We start from the raw sequence: 26,472 nt of genomic DNA on the forward strand, positions 1-26,472 counted from the left end.
GATGGAATAATAAATCTGCAAGCAGTAGTCATCACAATTTGGTTTGTTTAAAAGCTTATTCAGGTCAGCAGAATTGAGCCTTTTGACTCAATATAAGTTGATAAATATAAAAATACCATAAAAAATAAATAGTTGGAAAGAACAGAACCAGAAGACGGTAGGATGAGAAATGAGTTGGCTCGAGAGGTTATGCAAGAAAAGTGGCAGAATGTTTGAAGATTATAAATGAAAAGCTTACTAATTTTCATGTTAATTATGTTAATCATCCACCAATCATTAGAAGAAATTAATTTCTTAAGTTACTGGCCTTGTACTTTTAAAATACTATATTTAAATGTTCACTCCATATTGATAATAATGATAATGATCATAATAATAGCAGTAATATCAACAATTAAATGGCTGCATGAACTAGAAGATTCAAGTTAATTCGTAAGCATTATAGTTGCAGGAAAAAGGACACAATAGCAGCAGTTATGACACATCCCCATATAAATTTCATACCTATATTAACTTATAATCACTTTAACCCTTTTACCCCCAGGCTATTTGGAACTTTCCAACCGTTAACCCCCAAGAGGTTATTTTTTTTTCAAGCACATTTTGCAGTATATTTTTTTTAAATTGAGCTAACAGCCTTAATTTTTGTCATAGAGAGGTCAGGTTGGTCCCATTCTCTTGGAAAATGCCTGAAGTTTCTCAGAAAATAAAAAAAAAAATGTAAATACCAGTTTTTTGCAAGGACGTACCAGTACGTCCATGGGGGTAAAGGGATGGGTTTTGTGAAACGTACCAGTACGTCCTTTGGGGGTAAAAGGGATGTGTTGTGACCACTGTTAAGGCGGGAGGCAACACAATTGGCTTATTTCGCCCAGAATATCTGCGAAGACTATAAATGTATATAAGAGGTTAAAAGGACAAAATCAGAGACAGGATTCTAATAGGGCTCCGAGAGATTCGCTATTTATGACGCACGTGAATGTTACTACTTTTAACACGCCTCTACTCTTCGCTTCCCTCTCCATGAACACCACAGCTTTCTCTGGCCCTAGGGCTCCAGATATTCCAGTCTAAATATCACAAATTTTACGTAATTTATTTTCACCCATTATTGTATCTGGATTAAACAATCGATTGTACCACTTGTGTATCAAACACGCTCGTATACTGTAATGGTATTGTTTTTTTTTTTTTTTTTTTTTTTTTTTTTTGTATTATCGTTATTGCTCTCCCCTTGCAATGATAACCTATTCAAGCCTGTATGTTCTTGAATCATTGTGTTTGAAATTTTGTGCCGTTCTTGCTTGGAATGGGTTGTATATATGCTCATGCTCTGTTCAAATAAAGTTAGTTGCATTTATCTCGCTTCTCAGTCCATACATGATCCTCACTTCCTCTTTCAGTTTAGCTTTACAAAATAAACACTCGAGGAGCTATCGTGATAACTTAAAAAACATCGTTGTCATTTTTAAATTGGGAATATTTTCAACTTCGTAACAACTTTTGAACTTGTGAAGTATAACTTATCCTTTTTAAATGGTAGTTTCATTACTGGAATACTGTACCTTTAAGATTCAATCACCTTTCGATACGAGAATTCTATCTGTAAGGTAAGCATTAATGTCCGCTTGACGACTATATCTTTATTCTTATACCTATCAGGCCTGAGTAAAAGATTCCATTGCTTACACTAAAAAATTAAAGCAGAAAAACCTTAATTTGAATGCAGGTATAGTAAAACCCTTTTTCTTTGTGAAAATTTATTAAAAAATGATAAAAATCTTTCTTTTATGCTATCGTTCATCAAAAGATCGCCGTAAACAGCAGGCAGTTCTTATAAAACCAATGTTGTATTCGTTCTTTCATCCTATCGTTCATCAATATATCGCCGTAAACAGCAGGCAGTTCTTATAAAAACAATCTTTTATCCTATCATTCATCAAAACATCGCTGTAAATAGCGAACAGTTCTTATAAAAACAATGCTGTATTCTTTCTTTTACCCTATCATTCATCAAAACATCGCTGTAAATAGCGGACAGTTCTTATAAAAACAATGTTGTATTCTTTCTTTTATCCTATTATTCATCAAAACATCGCTGTAAACAGCAGGCAGTTCTTATAAAAACAATGCTGTATTCTTTCTTTTACCATATCGTTCATCAATAGATCGCTGTAAACAGCAGGCAGTTCTTATAAAAACAATCTTTTATCCTATCGTTCATCAAAACATCGCTGTAAACAGCATGCAGTTCTTATAAAAACAATGTCGTATTCGTTCTTTCATCCTATCGTTCATCAATAGATCGCTGTAAATAGCGGACAGTTCTCTTATAAAAACAATGTTCTTAAAAGGATTCAAAATATTTACAGTCACTCCTGCACAACCACAGGGAATCACATATATTCACAGAGGTGTCCACAACCCGTGGGACATGACTTATTGCTCTTCATCCATTCCATGATGTGGTGCAAGTGGCCCCCATGAGCGCACCCTTGGCACCACAGGTAAAGGCCTCTAACGGTCCCGTGACACAGGACGCACGTTGCCGTGGCACACGCACACTGGCGGGGGGAAAAAAAAGAACGATCGTAAATCTCGCTGCATCTTATTAACTAAGTACAGAAAGTCCTAACCTTACTAACCTAAGAGTTTCAAAGAAGCTGTTTTTAAGTTGCATCTTTTTATATTCTGGCCTAGGGTTGGCTTCACCTAACTATAGTTAATTTTTTTTAGCGATGCAGATTTGCACCGATTCGCAGCGGTGCCCTTTTAGCTCGGAAAAGTTTCCTGATCGCTGATTGGTTGGACGAGATAATTCTAACCAATCAGCGGCCAGGAAACTTTTACGAGCTAAAAAGGCACCGTTGCGAGTCGGTGCAAATATAAAACAAATGGACTATAGGGTCTAAAATTTCAGCTGCTAATGTCTACATATAGTCTTTCATATTGCAAATATTGCCTTGATTACTACATTAAATTATATCATATTTCATAATGAACTTTTGATACAATATCTGAAATTTATGATTTCAGATGTATTTGTTTTTATTTTGGAATGTTACAAGTTGAGGACCTTCTGATTTTATACCTTAAAAGAATCATCTTTTCCTTATCTATATTTTCTTCTGATCAAAAGACATATTTTCATGATCTGAATAGTTTTATACTATTTCCTGCCTTAAATATTCTTCATTATCAATAGTTTTATTCATCTTTATCATAACAGCATTATTATTGTTAGTATCACCTTAAATATTATCATCATCATTATCACTATTAAATACAAGCAAACAAGTCAGGCCAGAAAATACCAATGACAAGCTAATGAAGTTTTGAAAAGAAAAACAACCCATAGAACATTAGCAGATAGATTATTATTAGTTTTCAAAGAAAATTAATTCATAGATTACAATAAGTTACAGTAATGTTGAACAGCACAAACTAGAATTATCAAGACCTTAAAGACTTATCTGAAGCCAAAACACCAAACAGATTAAGGAATGCTACTTAGAACTGTAGTATAAAAGGTAGAAAAAATGTAGTGTATACTTCTACCAACATATAGTTAAATGGGCCCATGTTTTAATAACCAGAAATAGGTATTGGAATAAAAATTACCGTGTTGGAAAACAAAATCTGCAGTTAAGACGTTCTTTGCCTATAATCAAATTCTGTTTCAAAACTATTAGATTTTTTTTTTTTTTAAACTTTGCAGAATATTGGACTTTCTTTGCCTATAATAAAATTTCATTTAAAAACTCTACAGAATAGATTTTCTTTTTCTATATTCAAATTTTGTTTCAAAACTCTACAGAATACAGCAGTTAGACTTTCTTTCCCTATAATCAAATTTTGTCAAAACTACAAAATAGTTTGCAGGGTTTTGTCATTGAAGCCTGAACCATTTCTAAAAAAGGTTAGGCTATCCAACTACACTGCCCTAACCACATGAAAGGTCCTTCTCCCCAACACTTGAATGCCCCTGACTTCTATACATCCTGAGGTCCACTTTTGCTCAAAGGTTTGCATAAATCCACGTATCTGCCGTGTCCTACTAACAAACAAGAGCCTCAAGTATGAACCCTTTCATGACAAGAACATAGAGATTGCTAATCGTTTCCCTTAACTGGACACTTACAATAATGCGTAATGATGAGCGTCAGGGAAAGTAAAGTGGATTCAATAGTAACTCAAGGGGACAATCACTTGGATTCTAGTAAAAGTATATACTGTATCTGATATCCTGTACTTGTAACTGGATAACAGAGCTGACTGATAGTTAGTTTAGCAAAGAACCAAAGAGGATCTTGAAGAGATATAAATGATACTTTTCAGCCAAATGTCCAAATAAATCTCCTACTGAATGACACGAGAAGGAGACGAAAACACTCGACAGTAAGAAGAGCAGTTTTACCAACAGAGTTAAACAGATCGGGTCTATCGCAAACAGGTCTGCCTCGCAATTCGTAAGTCGTGAGTTTGACCCCCACTTGGCTGTCATTACTGTAACTTGTCTTCCCTAGTCTTGGCCTGGGAGGAGAGGGGACTTGGGAGTTGAGCACATTTAAACACACTTTCTGGGATACTGTCGTATCCCAGGCTGCTCATGCACAACCTTTAAAGGACTTTTGGAATACTGTATATGGAAAAGGGTACATTGGTAACATGACTGAGCATTGCCTTATACCGAGATCCCTCCTGTCCCTCATATGAACTGGGTGCATAAAGATTACGTCTGGAAGGAGAGCTTCATATCTAGCAAGGATTGAATATATGTACATTGTGTGATAATCTTTAACCTGTGCCTCCCTCATTAGAAGCACAATTTCTCCTTGGCAATCAGTCACTCTACCCGTGTCCATGTACGTACAGTAACAGCATTTATCAATGTAAGGATTTGTATTTCCAAAAAGGAAAACTGCTTTGAAAGTCTCTTTTTAAGGGGAAAATAACTATAAATTCATTGAAAAAATAGGGTGTGATTCCAAGGACAGTCCTACTGCATAGCACAAGCTTTGAAAGAATGTAGAACTAAAACTAGTTTGCATATGTTCTACTATCTAACAACATAAAAAATGGGATAACAAACAAGCAAGTTCAATTTCTTTAAGCTGATGATAATTATGCATCAGCATGTGCATGCACACACACACACAAACAAACTTTTTACTGTGTTTGTTTAAACTAGACTATCAATTTCACCGTATCATCCGAAGATCCCTTTAATGTTTTACAACCGCTATTCTACAATAAAGCATGCAGCAGCCTTTCAACTACACTGTTACATCAAAGAAATAAATGCACCATAAGTTTAGCCTACCTTTCGACAAGAAAGACTATTTCTGGGTAACGTGTATCGACATCTGCCGCACTGTAACGTTATCGAAGTCGACTGCTGATTTTGTTGCCAGACTGACGGAAGTCCAACTGAAAAAAAATAGTTAAAAATCTGTATTAATTTACCCAAATCTATACGGAACTGAGGCATCAAAAAGTTAAATCTAAAGCTGATTTGAATCATACATGAAGTTGACACATACGGTTTGGTTCGCAAATAACTTCAGCCAAATCAATACTGAATAGAGAGGCACCAAAAAGTTACACCCAAAGCAGATATGAATCGTACATGAAGTTGATACCGAGTTTTGTTCTAAAATAACTTTAGATTAATTTTTGGCTTAAAATAAAAAAAGTAACAAAAATATGGCAGTCATCGTCCATGCCTATCTCTAGTGGATGTTCCAAACAAGAAAAATACCTTATTATTATCAGTTCCTTTAGGCCCTGGTGTACTCAAGGCATGAACACATTTAAATGAGACTTAAAAAAGCATTATCTTTAAAAATTGATCTGCTAAAATTTTGAGGTATTGTCTTACATTGTGGTTCAACGTGAATTTTAAAAGAATACAACTTTTTATGCAATGAAGTAAAAGCTCTCTGTCTAATAAATATTCACAACTACATTTGCTTCACTCTACAATATTTCAGGCCTCTGGTTTTAGATTCATCTGTATCTGGTTAAAAATCATTAATTTTTAATCTTGTACCTACACTGGACCAGCCCTAAAGAACTATTCTTTGCAAATAAAATATTCCAGGCCTTAGCTTTGTAATTGATTTATCTGTATCTTTGGTTCTAAACTCATAATTTTTTATTTTGCACCTCCACCAGATCAGCCCTGCGGATCTTTTCTTTGAGAATATGTAGAAACTCAAATTCCTCATATAGTCTTTATAATAATAATAATAATGGATGAAAGTAAATATGCGCAGTGGCAATATATAAACCACTAGAATGACGCCCTGAAACATTCTAGGGCCAAAATAGAGACAAAATAATCTTTTTAAATTTTCCACCCACAGGGGTGGCCTTGTTTATGCATATAAAACCCTAAATGAATTTAATACCTTTGAATAAATGCAAAAACCAAAATAAAAGCAAGCTTTCTAAAAATACTAAAAAAATTTAAGAGGCCTGAGAACCTGTGATAAATATGACGAGCTCTTAAGAACTACAGTCTCTTAGAACAAGACTGTTACTAATCTAGATCAGTATACATCAATCCAAAAATAAAACTAGAGGGGCATTAGAGGGGCGTGGATTTTCATACACTCAAACATGAACCAAGTTTTGAAGTCTCTATGACAACGATGTCCAAACTTATGGCTGGTTACGTGAATTGGACATTTTTCTTTATCATGACCTTGACCTTCCAAATTTTAATTATTTCAAGCATTTTACGTAACAGTTAATCCATGCAAGTTTCATTACTCTACAATTAAAATTGTGGCCAGGAAGCTGTTCATAAATGCACACAAACAAGGGATATAACATAACCTCCTTCAAACTTTGTTGGCAGAGATGATAATCCATTACATGACGTATCTACATTATAAACTGTTATGTAACCCTCAACATACCTGCTAACTGAATGACTTGACTAGCCACATTCCATAACTGGAATCTCTGTAGGAGCTCTATGTACGCGAGGAACCAGTGCTCCACTTGATTCTCGTCGAGGAGTTTCTGAAATGCGGGAGACGTGTCAGTGAATATAATTCAGCATTTTTGTCAAGTGAGGTTCTATACATACTTACATATACCAAGGCACTTCCCCCAATTTTGGGGGGTAGCCGACATCAACAAATGAAACAAAACAAAAAAGGGGACCTCTACTCTTTACGTTCCTCCCAGCCTAACTGTGGCCGCGGGGGCATAAAAACAATTAAAATAGCGCCAACGTTATCCCTGCGTGTCGTAAGAGGCGACTAAAAGGGACGGGACGAGGGGGCTAGGAACCCCCTCTCCTGTATCTACATCCTGTGAGACATTGTGAGGTTCTATACTAGAACATAAATATGGTAGGGAGTAAAGTTAACATTTGTAAACACTGCTATTTTAAGAAGTATTACTGGAACCTTATGCATAAAAATACTGTATGGAAGGTCCCCAACTGACAAATCCAACAGATGATAACAAAGATAAGATAAAGAAATACTGTAATTAAACAATATTGTATCATTTAATACAGTAAGCAAAATGACTTTTGTAATAACCTGATATCTATTTCATATGAAACCCAACTATTTGTTGACTTGTGTAGCTGGAAATCATAGGCATGGCATTAAGGTTAGGCTTACCATAGGCCAAAATTTAAAAATATTCAACTTCGAGTAATTCGACTTACAAATAGATTCTTGTAACCTATAAATTTTGTAAGTTGAGGTCCTGTAATTCGAGAGAATTTCATAAATAAATTAATTGAAAATCATTGATGATGATTACATGTAGTAAATTTGTTCACCTAAATAAAACCTTCAACAATATTTGATGGATTAATATCCTTTAAGATTTATTCTTTACACTCAAATAATGATACAGCCTGAACCTGTACAGAGCTTACATTTCAATAAGTTTCACTATCAGAACTGAAAGCAGCTGGATATAGAGAAGTGGGTATATCCTTTTACTATCATTTCAAAATAAGCATGTCTAAACAAAATTTGTAATGTGTAGAACAGTCAGAGATGGTGGAGAAGGATTGGACTAGACTGGTGATAGGAATTTAGCAGACCTAGAGTATGCTGGTGATGCTGCCCTTCTTAGCAGAACACCATAGGATTTGCAATGCTTGCTTACCAGAATGCATGAAATATCACACAAGGTTGGGCTGAAGATAAAAAGAAGAAAGAGATAATGAGGACGGAGTATGCAATGGGAGATGAAATATCATTGGAAGGAGAAAGGATTAAGGAGGTAGAATCATCTAAGTATTTAGGAACTATGATCTCCAATACAGGGTCTTTAGAATTAGAGTTTAGTGAAAGATTGAAAAAAGCAAATCAGACAATGGCTAGGTTAGGTAAAATTTGGAAATCAAATCACCTGAAATTACATATAAAAATCAGACTATATCAGTTTAGTGAGATCAGTGTTACTCTGAACATGAGTCATGGTATGACAATGAAACAATCTCCAATAGATTTAGTAGATTTGAGAACAAAGCCCTCAGACGGATATTGGGAGTTGAATGGTATGACAGGATTAGAAATGAAACTATAAGAGATTACTTGAGTGCCATATGTGGATGAGATCATGGTGAGGGTAGGTGGAGATGGTTTGGGATGTTCTTCGCACTCCACAAGAGAGATTAGTTCACCAAACGTTCAGCTGGGCTCCACAAGGCACTAGAAGAGTTGGAAGACCCAGGCTTACATGGCTGAGGACTATGAAGTGTGAAGGAGATGATGAATGGAGAAGTATTGAATTAATAGCTTAAGATAGAGACTGGCAAAATCTAACTGAGGCCCTTTCTGTCAATAGGCGTAGGAGACTATGATGATGAAATAAAATATGTCAAAACTAGAGGGGCACTCAGTAGATGGCTCCTAGGAAAGGACAAGATGATAATTACTGCCTAATTCATACTACAAGTGTTAATTAAAGATGCCAACCAATCCATTATAATCATCATCATCATTCTCTCCAGCTACGCCTATTGACGCAAAGGGGTTCGGTTAGGTTTTGCCAGTCACTATCTTGAGCTTTTAAATCAATACTTCTCTATTCATCTTCTACTTCATGCTTCATAGTCCTCAGCCATGTAGGCCTGGATCTTCAAACTCTTCTAGTCCAACTGTTCTATGCATTACAAAATCCATGAGGAAGATAAACAGCATAGGTGACAATACATTCCCTTGGAGTACTCCACTGTTCACTGGAAATTCATTACAATAAATCAAGACATTGAGGAGGATAAACAACATAGGTGACAACACATTCCCTTTGAGTACCCCACTGTTCACCGGAAATTCATTATAATAAATAAAATATATTGAAAAGGTACCACCACCTACCTTTAATCTATCGCCTAGAACTATGATGCACGTCACCGTCATTTGCACATCGCCAATATTGGCGTAATGATACAGCATGTCTACGACGCGTTCTTCAAAGTCCCAGGCTGGGTTCCCCAGTCCCTTGACTTCGCTTAAGAGGGAGGCGGCCTCAACTACGTAGCCAGATGTACCTCCTGAGGAAGAATAGATATTTACAATCAATGTCGATGTATACGGATAATTTAAATGCAAATAACTAAAAGTTGGTTCAATGTTAGTTACATTTATGCCAGCATAGGGTTACGTATTCGCGTATAAGGTAAAGAAAAGAAGAATTAAGGCGTGTGGCTGGAATCCAACGAGCGAGTACAGTAATGGTAGCTAAGTCTCCCTAAAGCAAATGCACTTAAAAATGTATAAATGAAATATTTACTAGTAGATGAATTCATATTGCAAAACGATTACATTAATATAAAATATAGGTATGAATACACGCAGTTTCAAGAGAAGTTTTATTACTCTATGATTAAAATTGTGGCCAGGAAGCTGTTCACAGCACATACACAAAAATGGGTGAAAGCATAACTTTTTAACTACATTGGCGGTGGTAGTATAAAATTCACAAAGGATGTTCTGTACCTGCATCCTGCAGTTCCCTTGGTGAGCATTTCGAGGAGAAATCCTGCGGTGGGATGCCAGACTGGTGGAGGATCTCGTGACGAGGCTGAAAAGCTTCGTCGGGCAACGTCCAATCCTGACTGTTATCCAGATTGTTCAGGTGATCGTAGTCGAAAGGTATCTGGTTGATCTCGCCGTCGCCGAAGAAAAAGTCTTGATTGATGGTCATTCCACTAGGAGGAATAATTACAAATTGTTAATAAAACATTAAAGTATATAAAGTATGTAGATACGATCATCAAACATTAACCCTTTTACCCCCAATGGACGTACTGGTTCGTTTCACAAAACTCATCCCTTTACCCACATGGACGTACCGGTACGTCCTTGCAAAAAACTGCTATTTACATTTTTAACCATATCTTTGATAACTTTATGAGAAACTTCAGGCATTTTCCAAAATAATGAGACCAACCTGACCTCTCTATGACGAAAATTAAGGCTGTTAGCGCAATTTAAAAAAAATATATATTGCAAAATGAGCTTGGAAAAAAAAAAAGCCTGGGGGTTAAGGGTTGGAAAGTTCCAAATATCATTGGGGAGTAAAAGGGTTAACAATTATTACATTTTAATCTTCTATCAATAAAAATCAATTATTTTTAGCAAATTATTCAAGCTCGACAAGAAAGGCCACTGAATAATCAAAATACGCTACATGAACTAGTTCTTTAAATTCAAGCGAGATGCCTTAAAGCCATAAGAACCTTACTGGCCAGGTTACCGACTTTGACCCACAGATGTGGGAAATACTCGTAACGGTATAGCAGGCCTTTAAACAACCACAAGGGTTATGTAACCAAAATGCCAGAATGTGTTTGCATACGTGAATGTATGCTATTTCGCTTGATAACTTGCTATAACTATAGAAACTAGAGGGGCTCTAATAATAATAATACAGTCATGATACTGATTAGCTAGGCGTCAAACATGTAGGATGAAGCATTGGCAGTAACTATAAGCAGAGCTAGAAGAAGATTCCAGAATTTTGAGATAGTCTTTCCAGGTTCTCAAGATAGTCTAGTGAGAATGGCATTTCTAAAATCATGGAAAATACAAAAATTGGCAGTAACTATAAGCAGAGCTAGAGGAAGATTACAGAATTTTAAGAGAGTCTTTCCAGGTTCTCAAGATAGTCTAGTGAGAATAGCATTTCTAAAATCATGGAAAATACAAAAATTGATGAGGTTACAATGAAACAAACTATTAAACAGAAAAAATCTTACTGATGAAGTGTAAATAACCTATAACGTACAGCATAAATAACGACATACCCAGAAATGTGGCCTTGTTTGAGATCATGATTATCAGTGTCGTCCGTTTCAGTGTCCCCCTCCTCGGCGCTGAATCCACCGCCCGAGGTGTCTCCGCCAGCATCACCGCCCGAATAATGTCGCGCTGATCTGTAAACACAATAAAACATTAGGCGTAGAAAGCAGTTTTCCCCGCAACAAAAAGCAGTTTGTAGACATAAGAAAATCATCATAGTAATTTCAATTTGGCAAAAATCAACACTTCAATTTTCTATGTAATCATAATAAAAATAATGCTAAATACACACAATAAATATCCTTAAAACACTGCCATGATTCATTTTAAACCAAAAAAAGCCTTAATGAAAATTGACAATTTTCCTGACTGCGGACCTATTGAATTTCATATTAAAAAATTGGCAAAATTCAACCCCCCTTGATCTTAAATATAACCATAATAAAAACAGATATTGTTACATACATCACATTAATACCCATAAAACACCGCCATGATTCATTTTAAACCAAAAAAGCCATAATGAAAATTTTGGCAATTTTCCTGACCGCAGACCTATCGAATTTCACACTGAAAAATTGGCAAAAACCAACCCACCTCAATTTTCTATATAACCATTATAGAAACAGATAATGTTACATATACACCCAATAAATACAGTACCTAAAAAACAAGACCATGACACATTTCAAACCAAAAAAGCCAAAAATGAAAATTTTTACAATTTTACTGACCGGATCTATCGAACTAAGCTCAACACACTTCTTTCTTGCACAATTACTTAACAATATTCACTTAATAAGAATATCTTAGTCTTCATCTATCCACATTTTAGAAATTTACTGTACCCCTCTTTGGGTCTTTCATCACAATAAATAACATTTCAGTAGAATTCTCCTTTCTTGGAGCCTATACATATTTTCCTTTCACTATAATAAATATTTTAGTAGAATTTCCAAAACACAAGAAATACTTCTCATCACACGCACCTCTGATCATTATCTAGAGCAGCGTCCGGTTGAACGTTCGGATCGTCCCGCGACGAGGTCTGGAGAGACACCAGCGTGTCGAGCCCCCCTCCTCCGCCCATGTATAGCATGTGTAACATTTGCCAAGTCAGTGCCACCTGAAAATAACAATTGCTTACATTTCTCTGATAATTTGAACGTTGTATTATAATCGTTACAAGTATTATTATTATTATTATTAATTGCTAAGCTACAACCCTAGTTAGAAAAGCAGGATGCTAGGAAAGGAAGCAAGGAAAAAATAAATATTTCAAGAATATTAAAATAAATATCTCCTATATAAACTATAAAAAACTTTAATAAAACATGAGGAAGAGAAATTAGATAGAATAGTGTGCTCGAGTGTACCCTCAAGCAAGAGAACTCTAACCCAAGATAGTGGAAGACCATGGTACAGAGGCTATGGCACTAAAAGAGACTAGAGAACAATGGTTTGATTTTGGAGTGTCCTTCTCCTAGAAGAGCTGCTTACCATAGCTAAAGTCTCTTCTACCCTTACCAAGAGGAAAGTGGCCACTGAACAATTACAGTGCACTAGTTAACCCTTTTGGTGAATAAGCTACAACCCTAGTTGATTGCCTACAATTCTATGATAGTAATATCTTCTTCTTATTACATGTATCCTTACTAGCTAAGCTACAACCCTAGTTGGGAAAACAAGACTGCTATAAGCCCAACTGTTCCAACAGGGAAAAATAGCCTAGTGAGGAAGGGGTGAACCAGTAAATAAACTATAAAGGATATTATCATTACATGTATCCTTACTAGCTAAGCTACAACCCTAATTGGGAAAACAGACTGCTATAACCCCAACTGTTCCAACAGGGATAAATAGCCTAGTGAGGAAAGGATATACCAGTAAATAAACTATATAGGAATTGATGAACAATCAAAATAACATACTGTATTTTAAGAACCGTAGCAACATTACGATACATCTCTCAAACTATGAAAGGAGACTCATGTCAGCCTATTCAACAGGAAGACATCTGTTGCGATTTCTTTCCAAGGTGCATAGATATCTCATTCATATGAAGCATAAACAATAAGAAAGAGTCTAGATTACTAAAAAAGATCAACAAGGTTACACCAGAATCACAGCAAAAGTATAAGTTTCAAGAGACTGTTAATAATTTATATAGGACATATCTGTTTTGACGCTATTACTAATTTTAGAATGATATAATGTTAATTTATTCTCATTTATCTATTTACTTATTTCCTTTCCTCACTGGGCTATTTTTCCCTATTGGAGTCCTTGGGCTTATAGCATTTTGTTTTTCCAACTAGGGTTGTAGCTTGGCTAATAATAATAATAATAATAATAAAAGAAGCATATCGTAAGATTCGTACCTGCGGGCGATTCAGCTTCTTGGCCACGGAAGCATTGTGTTCGCATATTTCGCCTAACGATCGGCCAGTGAGAAGATACTGCTTGGCTGACTCCACAAGGTGATCTGTCGATAATGGGTTGCGCTCCTCGCAATCTAGCATTTGAACAGACGACAAAACCTGGCCGTTGTGGTCGCTGATGGCTGGACTCTTCCTGGGGAGAGAGAGGGTTTCATGATATTTTGATTACAGCATAAAGTTAACCCTTTTACCTCCAAAGGACGTACTGGTACGTTTCACAAAACTCATCCCTTTAACCCCCATGGACGTACCGGTACGTCCTTGCAGAAAAATGCCATTTAAATTTTTTTTGGCATATTTTTGATAATTTTTTGAGAAACTTCAGGCATTTTCCAAGAGAATGAGACCCACCTGACCTCTCTATGACGAAAATTAAGGCTGTTAGAGCAATTTAAAAGAAATATACTGCAAAATGTGCTGGGGAAAAAATAACCCCCTGGGGGTTAAGGGTTGGAAATTTCCAAATACCCTGGGGGTAAAAGAGTTGAACACTTTCTTATACATCGGAAATCTTACCTGAACATGGATAACTTTGGAATTGTTCCAGGAGGTTCTGAATCTTACCTGAACATGGATAACTTTGGAATTGTTCCAGGAGGTTCTGAATCTTACCTGAACATGGATAACTTTGGAATTGTTCCAGGAGGTTCTGAATCTTACCTGAACATGGATAACTTTGGAATTGTTCCAGGAGGTTCTGAATCTTACCTGAACATGGATAACTTTGGAATTGTTCCAGGAGGTTCTGAATCTTCCTTCACTCTCGTTGCATTTACGACTTTCCCGGACACACTGATGTCTAATCCTACAGGATTTACTTTCTCGACCGGTCGTGTCGAGTCCTTGAACGCATGATGGATTAAAGTAAAGTCCTGGAAGAAATTAAAATATGATTAGTATTAATCTAACACTGAAGCTCTAATCTTTAATAAGTTTTTTGATAATCATTCGTATATAGAAAATATTTTTGCTTCTAACACAAAATATAACAGCGTCAAATTGTAGACCTTTTTTTCCGACCCCGGCCCTTACTAGATTCGGACCACAAAAATAGGGAAATTTTTCTAGAAAATCTCATATATCTTCTATAATTTTAGTCGGAGTGAAAAAATGCAATGACCACATATATACCCATAAAACGACTCTATGCTGCAGTCTAACACAAAATCTGACACCGTCAAATTCTAGACCTTTTTTCTGACCCCGGCCCTTACTAGAACCAGACCCCAAAAATAGGGAAATTTTTCAAGAAAATCTCATATATCTTCTATAATTTTAGTCGGAGAGCGAAAAAATGCGATGACCACATATACACCCATAAAATGACTCTATGCTGCCGTCTAACACAAAATCTGACACCGTCAAATTCTAGATCTTTTTTCCGACCCCGGCCCTTACTAGATTCGGACTCCAAAAATAGGGAAATTTTTCAATAAAATCTCATATATCTTCTATAATTTTAGTCGGAGAGCGAAAAAATGCGATGCTCACATATTTACCCATAAAATGAATCTATGCTGCAGTCTAACACAAAATCTGACACCGTCAAATTTTATACATTTTTTCTGACTCCCAGCCCTTACTAGATTCGGACCCCAAAAATAGGGAAATTTTTCAAGAAAATCTCATATATCTTCTATAATTTTAGTCGGAGTGAAAAAATGCAATGACCACATATATACCCATAAAACGACTCTATGCTGCAGTCTAACTCAAAATCTGACACCGAAACTTTTAGACCTTTTTTCAGAAGTATTGAATTAAAAGCTCAAGATAGAGAGGACTGGTTAAATCTAACGGAGGCCCTCTGCGTCAATATGCGTAGGAGATGATGATGAACTTTCAGTAAATTGTTCCTACCTTGCCAACTGAAAGCAGACTATTAGGATCTGCGCGCCAAGCAATGCCCGTGGGCAAGTTCTTGTGCTCGTTAAAAGCCGCTAGGGGAATATAGGGTCTTCTTATGTCCCAGACATTGATGCTACAGTCCAAAAGCAACGATGAACTGCAAAATAAAAGTTGACGATATAAAAAGATCACAAATTTCATGGCAGTATCTATTTTTTTGAATTAAAAAAAAATTCTAGAATACAGTAAAATACATACATATATACATATACCAAGGCACTTCCCCCAATTTTGGGGGGTAGCCGACATAAAAAAAAGGGGGGGACCTCTACTCTCAACAGTATAATAAGCATTGAATAGACATTAATTGCTAGAAATTGTTTTAAATATATGATTTAACAAAACTAGGAAGCGTCAAATAACATTAAATGATTACTTAAAACTGATAATTCTTGACAATCAAGTCCTCAGGAAAAGACTACAAGTTTGTTTCATTACCTAATTTATAAATGACAGCAATTTAAGATGTAAAAGTTTACCTAGGACTTTGAAAATTGAATCACTTCCACATCTCAATATAATTAATCCCTGAAAGTTTCATTACTCTACGAGTAAAATTGTGGCCAGGAAGTTGTTCATAAACAAATAAACAAATGGACAAACATCGGGCGAAAACATAAGCTCCTCCCCAACTTCGTTGACTCGAATAACAAAGTTCCAAGACCTCATAAACAGAAAGGCCAATCACAAATTAAACTTCACTCTGTCTTCCAACACGTTTAGCCTCAAAAGCTTAGGAGCAGCATGAAAAATAACATCGCTAAAACTATATCTTACCAAATACTTTAGTAATGAAACTGTCCTGTAATCTACAATAAATATCAAACTATTTCTATTTCAAAATACATTTGAATAAAGATTTCTGAAAATTAGGAACATGAAAAATATGTTGTGGTTAATGATTAAATGGAGAGAAGCTGTCCTTCCCAGTGATGGAAAACTCAATATGACAGCATACATTCGCAAAACTTTACTCTTCGACGATTTAAAAACTAGCCTAACACTTACAAAACTCTGGGAGAATAAAATTTGTTTGGACAGGTGTAAAATATATTACTACTTGTCAAATCAATTTTATTTATGACAAAGATGTAGTTTATCTTGGTCTGAAATACGATATGAAGACAGTTTTATGATTTAAGAAAAATTATTTAGTGTTACCCTACCAGGAGTGACGCCAACCGGTTGGAAAGCTAACACAGGGTTGGGACTTGGGGCTGATTCACACCTGACACTCACGCTCATGCTCACGCCCAAGTCACGGTCAAGCTCTCACTCAGCTCATTTTACTGGCGTGTTTACATATGCCACTCAAGCTCTCCTGAGCTCAGTTTGTTTTGTGTTGGCATTGGTGAACCATGTGTGATTTTTCGGCTCTAGAATTAGCGGGTATAGCTCTCGCTCAAGTTTGAGCACGTTCAAAATATCTGTTGCTTTGATCGTGAGCTTGACTGTGACCGTGACTGGAGTTGAGCGAAAATGATTGACAGGATGGTTTGAATACTCTGTCTGTTTATCATTCAAGAATATTTGAGCGCGATAAATTGCGTGCACGTGTGTGCGAGTGTCAGGTGTGAATCAGCCCTAAGTCTTAAGCTATGGATCTGACAGTCTAAGGTGGGTTGCAAGGGGCATAGCTCCCCCATCCCCCCCCCCCCAGGTAAGTAGATACGGATACAACTCTTACTTTACTTTAAGAGCTACTTACCTGGTCATGTACCGCAGGGGAACCCTAGCCTGTACAGGACCTCCACGGTCGTTTTATGTTGTTCATTTGGGAGCATTTAACATTTCACAATGCGTTTTGTTCGCTTACTGTTAAATCATCACTATCGAAGCATTCAATGAATAAGAAAGTCTTCAGTTTCCTCTTGAAAGTCTTAATATCTTCAATTATTCGATTGTCTCGTGGAAGCCTATTGTATAGTCTTGGGGGCGCATATTTAAAGGCTCTAGAGCCTACAGTGGACATGTATCTAGGTTCAAATAGTTTGAAACCATCTATAACTATTCTCGGGTTGGCATGATTTTTTGGCTGCTCAATATATAGCAATTCTCTTCGATATTTTGTTATGTTAGGTTGGGAACCTTAGGTTAGGTCGTGTTCTTGCATTTGTTTCCATTTCAAAATTGAGTTTTCAGTAATAAATTTTAAAATTTCACACCCAATCTGTCCCAACGAACTAAAAAAGGCTCCCAAACCTTTTAATGTAGTTATGATAAAAGAACTTACCTTGCAATTTGATACTTGGCATTCGGCCTCCACTTAACTCGACCCACAGAAGCGATAGTTTGAACAGTGAAGCAAACTGTAGGATTTTCTGTTAGATCCCAAACCTGCAATGACGAAAGTGCTTTTAAGTCGCTAAATGTTTAGGTTACGGTTCTAACATAAATGCATCCATATATAGCAAAATTGACCCTGAGGAACAACCGAAACTTTGGGTGAAGTGGGCGAGTTTTATTTCTCAGGATTTCTAAAAGTACTTTTTCTTACACAGTATTAATTACACTTCATATTTTTTATAATACTTTTCCTAAAGGAGCAGAAGTGATGTAACTAAATTACTGAAGATAAGAATGTATTATCTCTCTAAAGAAAACTGAGAAATGAAAGAAATTAAATAACATTAGTAAATTATCTGTAGAACATCAGCACCACCTCATTATTTTGAAAGTTGGAAAATTACCATTTGCTTTTTTCCCTTCCTGGTATGCCATCTCTGTAGTTATGTTTAAGAAATATATAAATTTCATCCTTTTATTACTATGACAAGCTATGCAGTTGAAACTGTGTTCATCCTTTAAAATACTTTGTCCACACCAAAATCAAATTGACAAACTTCCTAAACGATTACCAACTTAATTATAAATTTTATCCTTTTATTACTATGACAAACTATACAGTTGATACTGTGTACATCATCATAATCATAAATTTCATTCTTTTATCACTATGACAAACTATACAGTTAAAACTGTGTACATTTAAAACACTTTGTTCATACCATCAAAATCCAATCGACAAAGTTCCCAGAAAATTACCAACATAATCATGAATTTCATCCTTTTATTACTATGACAAACTATACAGTTGAAATTGTGTATATCAATTAAAATACTTTGTTCATACCATCAAAATCCAATGGACAATTTTCCCAAACTATTGCAAACATAAAAACAAAGAGGTCGTTACCTTTATAGTTTTGTCTCTCCCAGCTGTTGCTATCCAGTTTTTGACATCCGGATGCCAATCCAAGGCGAAACTCGGCTCCCCGTGCGCGGGAAACTGCTTCTCGACGTGGTCGGTTCTTCTCATGTCCCAGAGCTGCACATTTCCATTCTCACACACCGCACAGAAGTGCATGTTATTGTGAGGGTTGAACTGCACATCTCGGACGCTTTCCGAATTACTGCGATAACAATGGGAGTTTACTAATAATACCTGTCTAATGAATGGAATGCTACACTCGGGCACACTATTCCTATTTCCCTTCCTCTGGTTTTTATGGAGTCTCTATAGTTATACACAGTATATAAAAGATTTGTCTTAATGTTGTTGCTGTTCTTGAAATATTTTATTTGAATTCTTCATTACTTCTTCTTGTTTATTTATTTCCCTGTTTCCATTGCTTACTGGGGTATATTTCCCTGTTGGACCCATTGGGCTTATAGCATCTTGCTTTCCTAACTAGGGTTGTAACTTGGCTAGTAATAATAATAGCAGATGTACAGGATTTAGTTTAATTAGAATCTAATCTGATTGAAGAAATGAAGTTTAGAGAAATAGCTCAATGAATATCAGAAAAGTAAAATCTTGGGGACATATCTATGAACTAGAGTTCCTCACTCAACTGTAATTTCTCTCATAGGCAATATTCAGCTAAATTCTTATACAAGAAGCTAGCATTTATATGAATCTCACCAGAGTTCACAAAGCTCCCTTCTCGAAATGTTGACGCCTATCCTAAATATCTAAAATTTCAGGTTTCCTTATAACTGTAATTGATACACTCCTCTAGTGAAGTACAGTATTGTGTTTATATGATATTATATGGTCAGTAAAATAATTCCTGATTTAAGCTCCTGTGAATAATCAAAATAGTTTCTATTTATTAGGCATGAGATCATATAGGTTATCTATTCCTTATACTGTATTTCAAAACTAACCAAATAGCTCAACTGTGTAGCACATTTGCCAACTACATTTTCTTTATGAGAGAGAGAGAGAGAGAGAGAGAGAGAGAGAGCAACTACATTTTCTTAATGAGAGAGAGAGAGATAAAGAGAGAGAGAGAGAGAGAGAGAGAGAGAGAGAGAGAGAGCAACTACATTTTCTTAATGAGAGAGAGAGAGATAAAGAGAGAGAGAGAGAGAGAGAGAGAGAGAGAGAGAGAGAGAGAGAGAGAGAGAGAGAGAGAGAGAGAGAGAGAGAGAACAGACTTGCCTAGTGAACGTAGACACCGCCTCCTTCTTCCGCAAGTCAAAAAGCTTCATCAAGCCATCTTGCGACCCCGATATCAAAAGATGAGCTTCACAGGGGTGAAAGCTCACCTGAAAAGGAACAAGATGTCAACAATTAAATTTCAGAAATAAGATACAACATTTTCTCTTTACCTGTAACAGGAGACTGTTCTAATTTCCTTTGGAATATCATACCAAAAGTTTTGAGATGATTTGACTTTTGCTATTCATTTCAAGATGATAAAAGACTTCCTAAATATAAATTTTACTTTTCTTATACAAACCTGCATCTTTTCAAATAGGAAATGTTTTTGACACAGCTGGACAGGCTGTTGACGTCGTTAATGAGGTAGTTAATGACACGAGGTAAGCGCAGGTGTTTTACGTCGTTAACGAGGTAGTTAATGACATGAGGTAAGCGCAGGTGTTTTACGTCATTAACGAGGTAGTTAACGACATGAGGTAAGCGCAGGTGCTTTACGTCATTAACGAGGTAGTTAACGACACAGGTAAGCGAGTGGGTTTCAAGTCGTTAGCGAGGTAGTTGATGACACGAGGTAAGCACAGGTGTTTTACGTCGTTAACGAAGTACTTAACGACACGAGGTAAGCGCAGGGGTTTTAAGTCGTTAGCGAGGTAGTTAACGACATGAGGTAAGCGCAGGTGTTTTAAGTCATTAACGAGGTAGTTAACAACATGAGGTCAGCGTAGGTGTTTTACATCGTTAACGAGGTAGTTCACGACAAGGTAAGCACAAGTGTGAGTAGCCACATCCATTCTGCTGAGGCAAGCTGAGGTAGTAATTCTAATTTCTTAAGAATAACAGTCTTAAAAAGTGTTGTTTGTTCCTAAATGTATATAAGAAGAAGACTAACTTGTTCGGAAGGATGTCCCCTTAAAAACAAAGTGGTTGGTTCTATTTCTTCCCTGGAAAATGCTTGTATCCCCGGATCTGTAAGGGAGTGAGGGAGAAGACCCCAGCAACCTATTATCAACCTATCTTAGGTTTGAGTATGCTAATAGGACCTGGCCAGTACTTGGCCGATGAAGGATTCTTTCTCGCCTTTGCAGTGTGGAATGAAATGCAAGGAACATGATTGCCAATGGTTTGGTATTCAATCCACTAATTCTTAAAATCCATTCTAAAAACAATGGTACTCGGAAAATAGCTTACCAACACCAGTCACATCCAGCATGTAACTGAACAAATGCTTCTTTCCCATTTAAGTGGAAGAAAAGAAGCATCAGAATAGATTGTTATTTAACTTTTCCTACAGAATAACATTGAGCAGATTACCACAAAAAAGATGTTTTCTGTCCCGTATGGGAACTAGTCTGCTTACAGAACAACTTAGGGTGCAATCACAGGGCTGAGAACAAAAGAGCTGAAGGACTTGTTGCTATACTCCCATGAATAGAAGGATGTGAAGGTTGTTTAGTGCTTCCAAACTCCTTCAAAACCTGTCCAACTGCAAGATTACGCTGCATCACCCGTTTGACTGCAAGATTCTTCTGAATCTAAAGTGGGACCAATATATGACATTGCAAGCTTTAATTCGAACATGTATGGTACCTTATCCCGCTTAAAGATCAAAGCATAAGTGCTTTGATGTTTTACAAAGCCAAAAGAGAAACGGTGTTCTTCGACACTTCTTCCTTGGTTCAATATGTGCTAAGGAGAGTCACTGATACTTAAACCCGAGATATTAAGTCCTCTTCAGGTAGCATATAGCCCAGCGGCATAGTAAGAAATATGAAACCAATTGTTCAAATTGTTCTAAAAGCACCAAAATTGGCACACATGTGGATTAATACATTCTGAACAATTTTGGATATGGAGGCATTCAAGATTCTCCCCGTAGCACATTTGGCGGCCATTTTTCAAAATGGCCGCTATTTACCGTTAGCGTCATTGAATATGTACCATAATTTGTCTTTTTGTGGATGCTAAAGGTGATAAGTGTGCTAGAGGTGATAAGTATTGTACAATTACACATACTTCTGTGCTTACCAAATAATTTGGCTACCATTTCACAAGAAAATGAATTTTACTTTGCAGCGGCAGCGTTGGTGGCAGTGACGGCGGCTGCAGTAATAGTATAGTGTTGATAGTCATGGTGCTTGTAGTAGTAACTTGTGGTAACATGGTGGTGTTTTGTGTCTTTGCAGGTGAGGCAGCAGCAGCACCACCTGACATCAGAGACGCGTTGTTCCAGACTGCAGCCATGGCAAAGAAGTTCCAACTGGTCGACACTTTTGAGTAACGTACTCCCACAACACCTCCTGAGACAAACTGGAAGCTGTGTCTTGTATGTCAAGAGGAGACAACAGAGTCACTTGTCTGCCCAGTACTGTCTAAACGCCGAGACCCTGGGAGTGGATACACGACAATGGCTGCAAACTTGGTCAAATTTGATGAACTCGGAGAACTGCCAAGAACTGTTCAGTTACAGAGACTAGATGAAGGACAAGGTGTTGAGGCGACAATGGTTGCCCACCAGGCCAAGTGGCATAAAACATGTATGCTCAAATACAATAACACAATGCTACGAAGAGCAGAGAAGAGACGCATCGCAAGCAGCTCAGCATTTGATAGTACTGACAATGTCCAGGCCAAGCGCGCCAGAACACACTCTTCAGAAGCCACTACCAGCGGCACCTCCTGCTTTTTCTGTGGAAAGTCTGGCACATAGACCCTACATGAAGTAACAACCTTCCAGGTGGACACACGCGTACGGAAGTGTGCAGCGCAAGTTGGGGACAATGAACTCATAGCCAGGCTCAGCATGGGTAATATGGTGGCTCTGGAGGCCAAGTACCATTCCAAGTGTTTGTTGGCTCTTTACTATCGTGCAAAGACCACTGTAGAAGCCGAGCAGAAAACTGACCATGAAGGTGTAATGTCAAGAATCGTACTGGCTGAACTGGTCCTGTATATCGAGGAAACCCACCTAGAAGAGGGCACCACCCCAGTCTTCAGACTCGCAGAACTTGTAAAGCTATTCACAACAAGAATGGAACAGCTCGGGGTTGTTTTGTGCCAGAAAGTTAATAGCACAAGGCTGAAAGAGCGCCTGTTAGCCCAGATACCAGGCCTGAGATCCCACAGCAAAGGCCGAGATGTTTTACTAGCGTTTGATGAAGACATTGGTGAAGCGCTAGGCAAAGCCTGCGAGCAAGACTGTGCAACTGAGGCAGTTCACCTTGCGCGTGCTGCACAGATAGTTCGTCGATATATGTTTGAAGACACTTACCAATTCCGTGGATCATTCCCGGGCGGCTGTCAGGAGGACTCTGTGCCAAACGTACTAGTTGCAATGGTAAATATGGTGCTGGATGGCCCCACCATCAAGAATCAAAGCCATTCCTCTTCAACACAAGCAGCTCTTTCCATTGCGCAGCTTCTCAAGTTCAACAGTGTCAAGCAAAGTCGGAAGCAGGGAGCAACCAAGACACAGGAGCCTCCAGCTGTCAGACACAGTACGTCTCAAGAAACTCCTCTTCCAACCTATGTTGGGCTGATGCTGTATGCTGAAACACGCAAGAGAGGACTTGTGGACAAGCTCTTCTCTCTGGGCCTAAGCATCTCATATGACAGAGTCCTACGTCTTTCTGCCCAGATGGGAAACAGCGTGTGTCAGCTGTACCGCATAGAGGAAGTGGTCTGCCCGCCTACCCTGCGTAGCAATGTGTTCACAACTGCGGCTGTGGACAACATTGACCACAACCCAAGTGCCACCACAGCCAAGAATTCATTCCATGGAACAGGAATCTCGCTTTTTCAACACCCAACGTGTGCAGATGAGGGAGTGGATCGTAGCATTGCTCTCACTGGGCGTGATACTGGATCAAAGACGGTTGAGCCTCTACCAGAATATTACACGGATGTACGTCCTGTTGCTTCTTCTGTCAAAGGGCAAATGATCCCAGCTACTTCTGTGACCTCTCTTAGACGCCACAACTGTGAGCAGCACATAGAAGATGAGTATATGTGGCTGGAGAACACGAGAAGTGTTCTCAAAGATGATGTTGAGGCCTGTGAAAACACATCATGGGCTGCATACCATGCAAGGCACCAAGATCCAAAGCAACCAGTCATCACACCAACGTCCCTGCTTCCCTTGTTCCAGGAGAGTGCTCACACTGTGGCAATGATCAGACACTCTATTGATGTAGTCAGGAGTGCAGTTAAACATCTCAACCCAGGCCAAACTCCAGTTTGGGGGCCATTTTTGAGAAGATTCATCTAAATATCTGTTAAACATTTATTGATGTTAATTCTGATGTAAAAAAAGGGAATTTTGGCCCATCTAGCACCAAACTAACGACACATAATGAAGTCTATGTAATGACGCTAATGTTAAATGGCGGCCATTTTGAACAATGGCCGCCATATCTTCCTAAGGGCTAATCTTGAATGCCTCCATATCCAAAAATGTTTAGAATATATTAATCTACATGTGTGCCAATTTTGGTGCTTTTAGACCAATTTGAACAATTGGTCTGCTATGCCGCTGTACTAATAGTAGAGTCTTTATTGGAAACCACAGCACAACCAGACTCTTCATAAGGCAAGGGGCTGGAGGTCTCAAACCCGAGTCATGTGCCCAAAGATTATGGATTTTGGCGGCGAATTTGAGTACAAAACTTAAGAGGCCTTCATGGCAGTTTAACCCAAGCATGCCCCTGCAACTCCCCATTGCTACAGCTGGCAAAAAGAAAGTCTTTAGACTGAAATCTTTGTCTGATGTTCTTTTTAAAGGCTTGTACAGAGTCCGCGTGAGAAACTTGAGAACGCTAGTCCCATCCCACTTGGAATCCACAGGTCCCAAAGTGGGCAAGACTGCTCGGAGCTTTTCGCAAGCATTGACCACTCCCACTAGGTGGAAAGGTCTCTGTTCTTCAGTCAGAAGACAAGGCTGTAGCTTTCCACAGCTGCGACTGACACGCCTCTAAAGCGAAGATTGAAGAATAAGTCTGCAATCTGCACTATGACGGGGATGCCATTCAACTTGTGGCATCTTTGGGAGCAACAAGGTTCATCCGAGACCTGGCGTGAGCAACAAACTAGATCAACAAAGAAAACAGACTGAACAAGGGGAAAGGTGTAGGCATCCAGATGATCCCACAGGTATATCCTCTAACACTGCATATGGAATGAAGGACAGAACACAGGGAGTTCTTAATACAGACAAAGGGGCAGGGATCCCCAATAAAGGGAGTGTGGGAACCAGAGGCCTCAGGGTTACAGAAACAGGAGTGTCATGCCATGAAGCAACAAGTTTTACTAGCCCCGGAGCTTTCGTACACCCTTCTAATCTTCGGCACCTTCACCTCTATAGGTTGGAAGTGTTCTTAGCAACCTGCTAGCCGCTTAATTCTGTCTTACAGCGAACTGCATGAATTAAGACCGGGGTCACTGACACTGCTGGTACGGAGATCACCACCAATATGACTGGCATTACCGCTGGGGTCATTGGCACAAGAGAAGAAGTAGCTTAGTTACTAGCTCCGTCAAAAATGACACCGAAAGCCTATATGCAAGGCCTAAGGAAGGCCAAGCTTTCCCCCAGTATTAGAAATCCTACTTTGTTTCATCACTAACACCATCAAACTAAAACATACGAAAAAATGCAACAGTATGTCTGTACTCGTTGCAGATCAATAGAAAAGTGAAGAGTCTTCGACAGAGAGAGGGCGGGGCTACTCACTCGTTCTCACCACCTATCATCAACTACCTCGTTAACAATTTCAACAGCTGTTCTAACTGAATAGACTCCCTATTTAAAAAAACAAAAGTTATATATATATATATATATATATATATATATATATATATATATATATATATATATATATATATATATATATATATATATATATATATATGCATAGAAACAAACAAATAAATCTCCATAAAGTGAACTCCATATATAAATTACAGAAACAAACGTATCTTCGAGCGTTACCTTATTAACAGTTCGTTCATGATCCCGAAACACAATATCAGATTTTGATCTTGACGTCTTGTTCAGATTCCAGGTAACGACAGTTCCACTTGACGAAGCAGTAGCAAGCACAGCTTCTGCATGGAGGAATTCAAAATAAAGGTCACTGTATTGTATTTATTATAGTGGAAGTAAATCCTATAAAAAAAATACTCGAAATTTAACATGCAAATATAATTATTGGAGGGCATTAATACTTTCTTCAATTAAGATATAATCAAGTCCTGTAAAGTATACAACACACTGAATACAGGATTTAAAATATATAAAGAGACAGTATGTTCCTATATAGCTGTAATATATTTTAAATTAAGTATGAAAAAGAGTTCAAATATTACATGCAATCAGTCCTGAATATTTTCA

At 37.7% G+C, this 26,472-nt stretch overlaps 1 protein-coding gene across 1 annotated transcript in view; it reads right to left on the reverse strand.

Annotated features, from left to right (window-relative positions):
* Positions 1–1,764: 1,764 nt before the first annotated feature.
* Wdr24 (WD repeat domain 24) overlaps positions 1,765–26,472 on the reverse strand; it is a 28,806-nt gene continuing 4,098 nt past the window's right edge. The window contains exons 4-17 of the mRNA XM_068370978.1: positions 26,071–26,186; positions 20,085–20,191; positions 18,834–19,050; positions 17,871–17,974; positions 15,590–15,734; positions 14,438–14,601; positions 13,670–13,862; positions 12,278–12,414; positions 11,294–11,422; positions 9,984–10,195; positions 9,363–9,538; positions 6,927–7,032; positions 5,324–5,430; positions 1,765–2,564 (exon numbers count right to left, since the gene is read on the reverse strand). Coding sequence (XP_068227079.1) covers positions 2,397–2,564; positions 5,324–5,430; positions 6,927–7,032; positions 9,363–9,538; positions 9,984–10,195; positions 11,294–11,422; positions 12,278–12,414; positions 13,670–13,862; positions 14,438–14,601; positions 15,590–15,734; positions 17,871–17,974; positions 18,834–19,050; positions 20,085–20,191; positions 26,071–26,186 — 2,081 coding nt within the window. The 3' untranslated portion in view covers positions 1,765–2,396. The remainder of the gene's footprint in view (positions 2,565–5,323; positions 5,431–6,926; positions 7,033–9,362; positions 9,539–9,983; positions 10,196–11,293; positions 11,423–12,277; positions 12,415–13,669; positions 13,863–14,437; positions 14,602–15,589; positions 15,735–17,870; positions 17,975–18,833; positions 19,051–20,084; positions 20,192–26,070; positions 26,187–26,472) is intronic.

This window comes from Palaemon carinicauda, chromosome 3, assembly GCF_036898095.1.
Source record: "Palaemon carinicauda isolate YSFRI2023 chromosome 3, ASM3689809v2, whole genome shotgun sequence".
In the NCBI taxonomy this organism is placed as follows: Eukaryota; Metazoa; Arthropoda; class Malacostraca; order Decapoda; family Palaemonidae; genus Palaemon; species Palaemon carinicauda.